The 12,480-nt window shown below is 44.1% G+C and overlaps 2 protein-coding genes across 4 annotated transcripts; one reads left to right on the plus strand and one right to left on the minus strand.

The window, feature by feature from the left end:
* Positions 1-702: 702 nt before the first annotated feature.
* slc26a11 (solute carrier family 26 member 11) lies at positions 703-7,320 on the minus strand. Of its 2 annotated transcripts, XM_040185817.2 has the most exons (15): positions 7,131-7,320; positions 6,303-6,531; positions 5,966-6,189; positions 5,252-5,444; positions 4,684-4,769; positions 3,589-3,805; positions 3,233-3,411; positions 3,064-3,136; positions 2,613-2,724; positions 2,471-2,526; positions 1,987-2,127; positions 1,786-1,913; positions 1,484-1,583; positions 1,209-1,342; positions 703-1,102 (listed from the first exon to the last, which is right to left on the minus strand). In XM_040185817.2, the coding sequence occupies exons 3-15, from the start codon at positions 6,167-6,169 to the stop codon at positions 992-994; spliced, it is 1,734 nt and encodes a 577-aa protein (XP_040041751.2). In that variant the 5' UTR covers positions 6,170-6,189; positions 6,303-6,531; positions 7,131-7,320; the 3' UTR covers positions 703-991. The 2 variants fall into 2 exon arrangements, 1 of the variants encoding a protein (XP_040041751.2); XR_005713046.2 differs by lacking the exon at positions 1,484-1,583.
* sgsh (N-sulfoglucosamine sulfohydrolase (sulfamidase)) lies at positions 7,306-12,467 on the plus strand. Of its 2 annotated transcripts, none has more exons than XM_040185834.2 (9): positions 7,306-7,637; positions 8,198-8,276; positions 8,363-8,468; positions 8,552-8,919; positions 9,155-9,236; positions 9,326-9,529; positions 10,281-10,447; positions 10,532-10,749; positions 11,495-12,467. In XM_040185834.2, the coding sequence occupies exons 1-9, from the start codon at positions 7,591-7,593 to the stop codon at positions 11,676-11,678; spliced, it is 1,455 nt and encodes a 484-aa protein (XP_040041768.2). In that variant the 5' UTR covers positions 7,306-7,590; the 3' UTR covers positions 11,679-12,467. The 2 variants fall into 2 exon arrangements, with proteins under 2 accessions (XP_040041768.2, XP_040041767.2); XM_040185833.2 differs by having other exon boundaries at positions 7,316-7,637; positions 8,116-8,276.
* Positions 12,468-12,480: the final 13 nt, after the last annotated feature.

Raw genomic sequence — 12,480 nt, forward strand, 5'->3', positions numbered from 1 at the left:
TTTTTCTATGTTTTGCCATCGAGCTCGGCTCGCTGTTTCTGTTGAACATTAAAACCCTTATTTTGTGACCTCCCTCTGCGCGTGGATCTTTGCCGCCCGATACCGTGACAGAACGTGACACTGAAAGTGTGTCAATGGCTTGGATACAACTTGCGTGTTACAAGAGCACCAACAGCTTTTGCGCCATCAAGAAACCAAACAGCCCTCATGATTCCCGCAAGAAAGGACAGAGCGCACACCGAGTTAAACAACACGTGTTTTGTTTTGATGCCCCCTTACCGATTTATAATAAATTATCTTAGCAATTATTAATTCTATTGATATGAATGATTTAATTTCTCACTAGCTTTTTTCATTGGAGGTAAAACAAACTGGTGCGACATACAGCGGAGAACTGTGCAGAGGAATTACTCCACGTGTCAAACAGAAGGGGGGTGAGTAGCAAACAAACAATCAAATGTGTGTAGCTTTGTGTTTAAAATAACATTAACAATTAAACAAGTGTCTAAAATACACACTTTCTGAAGTGATTACATTACTTTTAAGATTACTTACTTACTTACTTGTTGTAACAACAACAACAACAACATTCATTAATTGCCATAAATTGAGATGAATGAATTTCAAAATGTGCGATGAATTAGTTAATTTTTTTAAATGTATTGACAGCCCTAATTATAATAATTTTTTCAACATCAAGAATAGAGAAAGAGAATGTTTATTAAGATAGATAAATAAATAATGATAGTGGCACAAGCATTGTGTTTGCTCTGGTCCGTTTTTGGTCCCTTAAACATCCCCTTCAGCTGTGTGTAAACATTTATATATATATAGATATATGTCAATATTATTTCTCTTATTGCATCCTCGTTCCCTCAAAAATGGTCTAATATTGCGATGGTAACGTCCTAACAGCCGGTGAAGCCAGTTGCTGGAGGTAGTTCATTACTTTTAAACTGGATAACAGCTCAACAATGTAGAATTAGAAACGTCACTGATCAGTGTTCAAGCTCGCCGACTCGCTCTGCAGCGCCGCCTCCACACTGTCTTTATAGCTGAAGCCCTGCAGATCGGCTGCAAGGAGAACCTCAAGAACAGAGAGCTGAAGGTGGGAGGAAGACAGATACAGAGGGTGTTAGATAAAAACCACAGAGGGACCAACGTATATTTTGTTGACTAACTTCTGGTCCCAAAGAAAAAGGCATTACCTCCAATCTGCAAAAGACAAGCCGCACTTCTCGCAGTCGGAACTGTCTCAGCAGGTCACTGAGCTCGCTGATCACTGTGTAATCTATGACGCTGACATGATGGCAGTCCAGCACCACTGACCTCGGAGGACACGCTGGAGGAGACAGGTTTGAGGACAGAAAGACAGGAGGATAAATGACAGTAAAATCGTAACGAAAAGAGGTGGTTGAGCTAGACAGACATCACCTCACATTACTGCAATGGTCCTCTAAACAAAGACGGACTATCAACAAACCCTGCAGAGCCTGAGTGTGTATGATGTGGCTGAGATACTCTGTGGCAGGAAAACTCAGTCCACTGCCTAACTCCACCACCAGCACACCGTGATCAGACACCTGCACGCAACAGGAACACGACATGAACTCACAGACTCTTGTACTGTTTTGATAATAGGATTTTATGTTGTTCACACTCAGAGGAAGAGCAGGAGTTAAAGCAAAAGGATGCGGCCCTCTGGTATATTGCAGCTATTGTAAATGGTAATAAAATTACCATTTCCCTTTTTTGTGACACTCACGGTCCTGCACACAATGTTACCTTTATTGGTGGTCTTGCCGTGTTGTAGAGCAGCAGGGCTCCAGATACAGCCACACCTCCCACAATGCCGTACTGCACCTGCCAGAAGCTCATCAGGAACGTCACAACGAACGGCAGCAGGTCCAGTTCTGTTGAAGGAACGTGAGCATGAGACCAAAATATTAAACACACTAATACATGTGAGACAGAGGGGACACCTACTGCGTATCTTCCACATCTTGGCGATGACCCGATAGTCCACCATGGGAGCTACCGCACAGATGATAACAGCAGCTAGAGAGGCTTTGGGGATGTAGTAGAAGGCCGGCATGAGGAACGCCAGGGAGAGCAACACTACCACACCTAGAAAAAAAACAGAGAGAGAGAGAAGGGAGAGATTCCTCTTTTCCAAACTAAGACAAATGGACTCAGCAGAAATTAAATTTAAACACAACCATATCTCTTTAAAGGTGGTATTATTGTAGTAATAAAATATTAATCTATTTTTTCTGTCTCTTTTTTTTAAATCAGTAAGTAGTGTATGCCTTCATTCTGGCCTGCCTTTGTTGTCATGTTGAAAGACTCGTCCACCTTTGATCTCCATGGCAGCTCACCAGGAGAAAGGGAGAGTGAAAAAAGTGGACCGAGAAGTGTGCATCTCTACAAGAGGGAGGATGAGATACAGTGAAAGAGTGTCGGGACTCACTGGTGACGATCCCTCCAGCTGGAGTGCAAACACCAGTCTGGGAGTTCACTGCTGTCCTGCATGTGAGGAGAAAGCATCACCCTGTAAATATTGGACATCTGAAGTCTCTGCCTCTGTCTGTCTCTCCCTCTCTCTCCCACACCTCCCAAAGCTGCCAGTCACAGGGTAGGCCGACACAAAGGAGCCCATGATGTTGGTCACACCAATTGCCAGCAGCTCTTGGTTGGCATCAATTCTGTAGTCGTTCTGACTGGCTGAGGGGAAACAGGAAGTTAAAATCAGTCAAAAGTCTGATGAAACACTAATGATTGACCATGTTTTTTTATTGCTACGCAATGAGGTTGGAAGTCATTGTGATTTATTAATGTAGCCCAAAAGTCAACACAGTTATCCTATCAGATCTTTCACCGATCAGCGACCCTGAGCGGGACATTGATTACTCGACCAAAATGAATGCCAATCCATCCAATAGTTCTCGAGACATTTCCCTCTAAACAAGAAATATCAAAAACAAAAACAAACCGTCTTTCAGTGATCACAATTCCTTAAGATTCATCCTCTGAGGATACTGCCAACGTGGCTAGAAGACTTACCAAAAGCCTTAGCAATAGCAATGCTTTCCAACAGACCCATGAAGGGAATCACAGCCAGCGCTCCTCCAAAGTCCTGCACCAAACACACAGAGAGGAAGACCGGCTGGTCAGCTGACCCACTTGTGAACTCTTAGAGAAGGGAAAGCAGCATCGTCCCACTGCTCCTTACCTCTACTATCTCTCCAAAGGAGACCACCGTGCCGTTGGCTGTGGTGTCCGAGGTGGGTGGAGGTCTGAACGGCGGGAGCCCCCGGGAAGTCTCCCCAGTGACCGTAAACACGGGATGACCGTAAGCGTTCCAGGAAAACGCCACGAAGGATGAAGCCACGACCACAAGAGCGTTGCGCACTGACCGCAGAGAAGACACAGACAAAAAGATACAGATATCCGACACCAAAATACAATTCCATTCAAAGAAAGTGCAATCATATATACAGCTTGGGCTATTCAACTTTCTTAATTTCATTGTAAAACACTGCCATTGTTGCCGCACACCCACATGGTCACAATCACACAGGTACTGACCGGTGGCAACGGTCCACACTAGTTTTCTGGCAACTGCGGGGCAGGTAGAAGCTCCCTCCGCGCCCAGGCTCTCCTTCATGACTAACAGCATGATCAGCACGGCGAGACAAAGCAGGCCCAGCACCACGTCCCCTGTCCTGGCCTCTGGGATCTTGGAGAAGGTGTAGTAAACCTCCAGGAAGAACTCATGAGGAACACCCTGGAGTCCCAGAATGTTCTGTAAACAGAAACAAAGGAAGCGACAGCAGCTGAATCCACTGACACGGGGAAGAGTGGATCTGTTCAAATACACAGAGGAGTTTTTGCTTTTTAGATGGAAGCAGTAACTTCATAGTGAGTCCACACACAAATCAAACAAAATGCTATTTTAATTATGGTCCTTCAGTTTCTATATTTGGAAAAGGGTAGTAACTATTTATTTTTTATAAATTTAAACCATTAAATAAAGATTTGGGCCCCCCGGTTAAAAGAGGATCTATGTAACTTTTGCTGGACAACGTAAAAAAAAAAAAATTGTAACTCAAGGTTCAGTCACTTGTTTTCTTCAGAGCTTTTAACAGCATATTTCCGTCATGGTCTTAATCAGTTTGACCGAATCAATACCACTGACATCCATGAAAAAACACCACATAGTGGTTTATTGTGTTTTGGTTATATTGCTTCACGTCTTAACAGTAATTACTGGAATCATTGTGGATCTTCCTGTAATTTTTGTTGCTCACATTTCAATACTCTCTACCTCTTTATTGTTTTATGAGGTAATTGTTGACCAATTTGGGGCTGCAGCAAGGCTGAAACCACCCCAACCCCCCCATATAAACATGGATGTGTTAAGAGAAGGATGGGTTTATTATTCTTGCAAACGTGAAATGTTGTTACTTTGAATACAAGGAATGGTTTCAGCTGGCTCCCAGTTCAACGTATCATTAATATCTCATATCCAAATGTTGTTCCTAAACGGATGCATGCACTCTAGCCATCATATGAACACCTTGCTGCACACTGGTTTGGAGCAAAAGCGATACATGGTAAATACTTTTAAAGAACTGTGAGATGGACTGAATGGATGTTTTTGTAGATGTGTTTAACTCTCACCTTGACCTGGCCAAAGCCGATGGTTACCGCAGCAGCACAAGTGAAACCTTTTATAACAGGGAAGGAGATAAAGTCCAGCAAGAAACCTGCAAAGATGAGCATCGCAATGAATGATTTGCTGAGAGACGGCACTTAACCTTGAACTAAAATACAATAAAACCAAAATACAATAAAAAACCAAATGGCTGACGGATCAACAGACCTTGCAGAAAGTGTGTGTGGTTAAGATAAGGAAGTCATAGATGCGTGGTAGGAAGTCCCCCTCCTGCACGTACAAACTAATCTCTTGTTTTCTCTCTAAGACACACAACTAGTTTCTAATACTGTGATGCTGTTGTATCAGGTTTTTGATACAGAGCTAACTCTTAAATTTACAGACTGGATGATGCTACAATAAAATATCAGTGGTACAACAAAAAAAGGATTTACATATTCTAAGAAAGTACGTTCGTTCCACTCTGCTCATGCATGTCGACTACATTAAGACCCGCCTCCGCCCCTCCCCCCCAAGAACAACAATAATAAAAATCGGCATCGCAAAGGTTCTACTTGACCTTGGACCAATCACCTAGTCTCAGTAATGCCATTCCTGCCTGGATGAGTCCACAGAGCAGACTGAGCAGCACGGCGCGGTGTGGCTGCCCCCCCACCACCGAGAAACACAACAGGGACATGATTGCAGTGGGACCCAGTGTCACATCCTTAGACGTCCCCAAGAGGGTATAGATGAAGCCTCCCATAAAGGCGGAGTAGAGTCCGTACTGTGGAGAGAAATGCTGTTAGACTGATTGTCATAAAGTACTTAAGCACCTCTACATCTTAGAGTGTGTTTTTTTCTGGTTTGTTTACACTATTAACCTTTTGTTTCACAATTTATCTGCTGAAAGAGGAACATTTTCCTGTGCTCTCCTTGAGTGTGAGTTTAATAAATTAGAGAAGAAGCAGGATTGTCTCAGTTAAGGTGTTAAATTCAACAGATCAATGCAGGATGTTGTTGATAGACACCATCATGTTTTCAACTCTGCAGGCGAGAGGAGATTACAAAATAGGGGGAAAGTCCACTTGTTCATTTCTACCATTTATGTTAGTCTTTCCGGATGTTATGCTGTGCGCCAGAAGAATAAAAACAGTGACCACTTGTAGAAGATAATGGGATTCCAAATAAAGATCGCAGAACACTTTAACAGCATTGTGGCTGAACAAGTATCTGACAGGAGGACGGAATATGAACAGAAGTTGACTCCAAAGGATGAACTTTCACAAATAAGCCCAGAGGAGTGACCTGCACAGGGAGGCCGGCTACTTCAGCATAAGCCAGCGCCTGGGGTACGGTTGTCAGGCCGACGGTGAGGCCTGCCAGCAGATCCATCTGAAGCCACTTCAGCTTGTACCTCGGCAGCCAGGTGAGGATCGGCAGCCAGGCCTTCAAAGTGCTGCAGGAGCAGCAGCCCCACGCAGACAGTCGGTTCAGAAGAGGCTGATCCATTTCAGCTGAAGGAGGAGAACCTGGAGAGAAGGACATTTATGTATAGGGAGATGAGACAGCAACAAGTGCACGTAGGTAAAAAGGATGTTTAATATGCACATCAGTAGGAGGTTACAGATGAGAGACTGCTTACAGGAAGTGAATACGTTTCCTCCTGTGCTTCATGTGTCAGTCATCAGATTTTGGAGAGTGTTGCTTGTGCTCCCTCCTCCTCCTCACCTCGATGCACGGCATTCAGAAAAACACAACAAAGATGCGCTCTGTTTGTGCATGCGTGTGTCAGTTCTTCTGCGGGTTTTTCTGGACAAACTCACGCTGCATCAAAGACAGCGGACGCCGTATTTGCAGAAGCATGACGTTTTCTGTGTGTGAAGAGACAAAGAAAGAAATCCTAAATCTATTCATTTTCAAACTGCGAGGTCACCTGAGAACTCATAGCCTATATGTCTTCCAGTGCGTATTGCCCGTAACAAGCTTTGAAGTCTTTATGATCATGTGATAGTCAAATGACAGGTAAGGGCTCTGCCACAACGGATAAAACTCATCAAATTATTCCTCAGTGTGTGGTGAGTAACTAATAGCGCCATGTTACATTATAATAATGTATTTATATCTCATTGTGTCCTATAATGTGTTCATGTTTACCAAGCCATTGTATTCTACACCAATCAGAGATAGAATATATAATAGTAGAAAACACAACACAGTAAAATTAAATTAAATAGAGCAGGAAGGTATTTCAATAGAAAAAGAACAGAAAAAAACCCACTTCAAATTAGAATAATAGAGGGAAAGAAACAGTAAAACAACCAAATAGAATAAAACACAGAATAATATATTAGAGCAGAAGAACAACAACACAGGACAGAATAAACAACATTAACGTTACACGATAGAATGGAATAGAATAAATAAAGCATAAAAAACAACAAAAGAAACGGAATATAACCGAAACACTTACTAGATCTGATTGCTTCTTTATTCCGCGGTTCAGCTGTGATTTTCAGCTCCCTTTGTTTCAACGCGTTTCTGTCGCTTCTCCTAAAACCACTTCCTAAAATGTAACGTTAAGTCAATTCTCTGATTAACCTCGAGTCAAGTTCCTGTTTTGTGTCTCCATGTGATCTGTGTCATGTGACCACTGATGGGCGGGGCCTAAGTCTTATTTTGCGGAAGGCGTGAAAACACACATTTAACCCCGACGAGGACGCAGCTGGCCCACAACTGTGAATTCATCTCAACGACTTTATTTGTCCCACTTTTTACGGCGCAATTTCTAGTATATGTTTGAAACGTGCGGAGAGTTTGAGACGTAGTCGAGGTTTATGGGACACTACGACAGCTGAGAGCTAGTTAATTAGTCCAACTAGTTAGTTAGTCACCATCATGCTGCTCGAGCTGTTTCTTCTCATCTCTGCATCATGTTGCATCGGAGAGTCAAAGAGGAGGAACGTCCTCCTCATCATTGGTGAGTGTAGTTTTACATGTACATCTTGTGGAGAAAAGTGAGAGTTTTAAAAGACTTCAAATGTCTTTTAAACTGGAATGATGCTGATATATATATATATATATATATATATATATATATATATATTCACCTATAAAACAAATACAGTATAACAGCCCTATAATAAATCCTTTTGCATCATACAAAGAGGTGGTTCTGTCGTTTGTTCTTCCTCGACGATATAGATGGGGTGGACAAAATTACCAAAACACTTCTCTGTATAATGATGTCCGCTGTGTGGTCAGAGCTCGTGCACAAGACCAAGTTTAATTGAGTTCAACGTCTTCCATCACATTTGGGATAAACTAAAACAACCACAGGTCTTATCGTCTAACATCAGTGGGCATCACAGGAGCAAATCCCAGAGTCCAGGTTACAGAATGTTGTCCGCACACAGTGTAAGGCACCAGAGGTTTCTTCCCCCCCCCCCATCTCTCAGCCGATGATGCAGGTTTTGAGACTGAGGTGTACAACAATTCTGTGGTGCACACCCCTCACCTGCGCTCTCTGGCCCGGCGTAGCCTGGTGTTCAGCAACGCCTTCACCTCCGTCAGCAGCTGTTCCCCCAGCCGCTCCTCCATCCTCACCGGACTGCCGCAGGTAAGGACACGCAGACACACGCGTGGAAGCCTCTGATTCGTGCACAAAGGGACTGTTCCTTTTCGGTCGGTTTGATGTGTTTTTAGCACCAGAACGGCATGTACGGGCTTCACCAGGGGGTTCACCACTTCAACTCGTTTGACGGAGTGCAAAGTCTGCCGCTGCTCCTCAGCCAAGCCAACGTACACACGGGTAAAGAGGCCGCTTTATTTCAAGTCAACTGTCGTGAACCCTCCTGCCTCTGATCACCGCTGTTTATTCTCTCACTCACACAGGTATAATTGGGAAGAAGCATGTCGGCCCTGGATCTGTATACCCTTTTGATTTTGCCTACACAGAGGAGAACAATTCTGTCCTCCAGGTGGGGAGGAACATCACCCGCATCAAACTCCTGGTCCGCAAGTTTTTCAAGACGCATGACGAAAAAGCTCATGAACGAAGGCAAAAGAAAGAAGAGAACAAAGACGACGCGAAAGATGACGAGAGGCCTTTTTTCCTGTATGTTGCCTTTCATGATACCCACCGGTGTGGACACTCGCAGCCCCAGTATGGAGCTTTCTGTGAGAAGTTTGGGAACGGGGAAATGGGGATGGGTAGGATACCAGACTGGACACCCGAATATTACACACCAGAACAAGTAAAGGTCAGCGACTAACGGATTATATTATTTTCTAATATGTAAATGTTACATATTTGATCATAAGCAGATTATTTTGTGCACATGTACATTTTAACCTCATGGTCACGCTTCTGCTGCTGCTGTTCTGATATTAAACAAACAGAATCACAAATCCTAAAATGAAGGTCAAAGGTTTGATCCAGGACTCAAAGCTCCAAACACTTCTTAATCTGGTCTGTCCTCATTTCGTGTCCTTCAGGTTCCTCCTTTCGTGCCGGACACCCCTGTGGCACGAGCTGACTTGGCTGCGCAGTACACCACAGTCAGCAGGCTGGACCAAGGTAGGAAACGACGCCGAACCGCAATGAGAAGAAGAGTCAGAAGAAAGAGTTAAAACACTGAGCTACGACGGGGTGAATCTCCTCCGCAGGTATCGGTTTGGTTCTTCAGGAGCTCAAAGACGCTGGTTATGAGAACGACACCCTGGTCATCTACAGCTCAGATAACGGCATCCCCTTCCCGAACGGCAGAACCAACCTGTACACATCCGGGACTGCAGAGCCCATGTTGGTGTCCTCTCCCGAGCACAGGGGACGATGGGGAGACACCAGCCGGGCCTACGTGAGCCTGCTGGGTAAGAGATGCCGGCCCGAAGAGGTTGGAAACACTTTAAACACGTATACAGACCCTAAAGTCAAGCAGCCGCGTGCTGAAAGCAGGTGGCATTCCAGTTCAGGGGCAACCAAACCGGGTTTGGGACTTTTTTTAAAATATTGTCTTTTTAGGGACGTGTCACGCGTCACGCAACACATTACGGCTCATGGCCTGATGAGTTGCGAGCAGTTCAACCGAAGATTAATACCGGCTGTGGATGTAATCGGATGCATGTGGATGCTTCCTTTCCTTTCCTTCCTTAATCGATTTTTTTCTAAGGAGATTGCGATGACATTAACCCTCGGAGTGTGTGTTCCCAGGTTTGGGGACACTGACTGAAATGAATGAACGGCAAAGTCAATGTGTTCATCTGATCGGCCACAAGAGGGAGACGTCGCAATGATGCGTCAAATAGGATAAACCTAACATGATGAATAGTGAAATAACAATTTTAAAATGATTGCAGTGGACATTCATGTGTATAAATAGTAAGTGTTTGTTAAACATAATTAGCCGGTATCTCCAATAGGAACAGACCTTTCCAAAACCAACTGACCTCTGCTTTTAGCAAAATACATTTTCTCAAATTAGTAAAACGCTTCTTTTAATTCCTGTGAAAAAATCTCAATCTCAACGTGCAGATGTTTCTCAATCGACAATCGCATGTTGCACTAAAGATGTTCAGTAACAATCGAGGACATGGTAGAAATCCAAACTCTCTCCTCTGGCAGACATCACTCCCACCATTCTGGACTGGTTCTCCATTCCCTACCCGTCCTACAGCCTCCCCGGCGGGCCCGCCTCCCCGGTCCACCTCACCGGTCGCTCCTTACTGCCGGCCCTGGTCAGCGAGCCCCGCAGCTGGGACACCGTCTACGCCAGCCAGTCCCTCCACGAGGTCCGCGAGCGCCACCTCGTCCCCGCGGTGCCACGCACGACCAAACGCAAGGCCTTGACCGTTGCCTCGTGGTTTTGATTTCAGGTGACCATGTACTACCCGACCCGCTCAGTCCAGCGGGGGTCGTACCGCCTACTGCACAACCTCCACTACCGCATGCCCTTCCCCATCGACCAGGACCTGTACGTGTCGCCCACCTTCCAGGACCTGCTGAACCGCAGCAGGCTGAGCGAGCCCACTCACTGGTTCAAAAGCCTGCAGCAGTATTACTACAGGCAGCGCTGGGAGCTGTTTGACTGCAGGTCAGTGGCAGCGCGCGTTGTTCCATCGGGCTCTCTAGCTTCAGCATGTTCCCCGGTCATGAGAAACAGATAAATGATTCAATAAATGAGGCGTGTTCACATGTGCTGTGAATGAGCTGAGGGATCGAAACACACAAAAGAAATAAGTGTTCACAATAACTGCCGTTGATTTGCGGATGACTTAAGTCCCTCTGAGTACAGCGGCCACCATTTATAATTTAGTCACATAACCATGAGGATGTGTGGCTGCTGCCAACGTAACGGAAGGTGTGCTGAAAACATACAATTTGAATACATTAAAAAGAGAAAATGTTTCAGACAATTGGTTGGCAACATAAAATTCCCTTCGAGGTTTTTCAATATTTCTGGATATTTTGTAAACCAAATAACTCAAAATTGTCATTAATTTAACATGAATCATTTAGTTTTCTGTGGGTAATGCAACAAGAAAACAAAAACTATCTCTTGGGTGAAAGAGCTGAAAGCCGAAATGAGAGATGCTTTTTGGACTTAAATACTATAAAAAAATGTGAATATTGTTTGAATTTTAAAACCCATTTGTATATTGAATTTAACTTAATTTCCAACCACCGTTATCCATTATAGTTTGACACTTTTATAACTCGGGTTTTTAACGTCCCATAATTAAATGTTATTTGCTACTAATTACAGGCAAACAAAGTAAAAGGCAACAACATGTTTGTGCTCTGTGTTTATGAATTTGAACAAATGCTTCGCGACACAGGGCAGACCCGCTGGAATCGAGGAACCTGGTGTCAGACCCGTCCTACAGCGCAGTGCTGGAGAGCCTGAGGCAGAGCCTGCAGAAGTGGCAGTGGGACACGGGGGACCCCTGGGTCTGTGGACCGGACTACGTCCTGGAGGACAAACTAGAACCGCACTGCAGACCGCTCTACAACGGACTCTGATGAACTCTAATGGACACTAAATGGTACTCTGTCATCTGGATTGACATGATGCATGGATATGGTCTCATTGGTTTTTATCAAATACATTTGATCATTTCTATTTTTATTTTTTTATGCTCAAACCTTTGCTTTTACAAAACTGGAATTGCATTAATTCCTAACATTGTTTTTGGAAAAGATTCATTAATCCTCATGTATCAAGATAATCTCATCAAGTCCTCCTTATCTGTCTCTATTTGTTCTAAGGAACATTTCCCCTCTTCCAGACCCCTCCATCATAACCCTCCCATAGCCCTTTCATACAACATGGCTACACAATATATAACTGATTCAAACTATATATGCATCCCTCTTTGTTTGTACCCCCCATCGCTCCTCCTCACACACGGCTGGTGAAGTCAGCAAATCAATAAGGAAAAGGGTTTCTATTGATTCCTCAGAAGATTCCTCACTTTGAAGTAAGAATTATTCCCAGTCCATCTGCATAGAAAGCTGTTGGACCGGAATATTATTTGGTTTAGTCAATCATTCACTTGTTTATTGATATTTTTTGTTCTTCTAATCTGCCCGTCTTCCCTCATGCTCTGGTTCTCTGAAGCCGGCGCAGTGATTCTACGTTGTTGTTGTTGTTGTGTGCTGTGAGTAAACACCGGGCCCTTTCTAACAGCTATTACGCACTTTGCACCAAGAGAAATTGAATGAAATCCCCAAAAGTTATGAACTAACTTTTCGCAACATGGTGTCTGAAACCGAAATGAAAGCGTGGTACTTTTTCCACAGAAAGAGAAACTCCCTCATGTCA

Source organism: Gasterosteus aculeatus, chromosome 9 (genome assembly GCF_964276395.1).
Source record: "Gasterosteus aculeatus chromosome 9, fGasAcu3.hap1.1, whole genome shotgun sequence".
NCBI classification, from domain to species: domain Eukaryota; kingdom Metazoa; phylum Chordata; class Actinopteri; order Perciformes; family Gasterosteidae; genus Gasterosteus; species Gasterosteus aculeatus.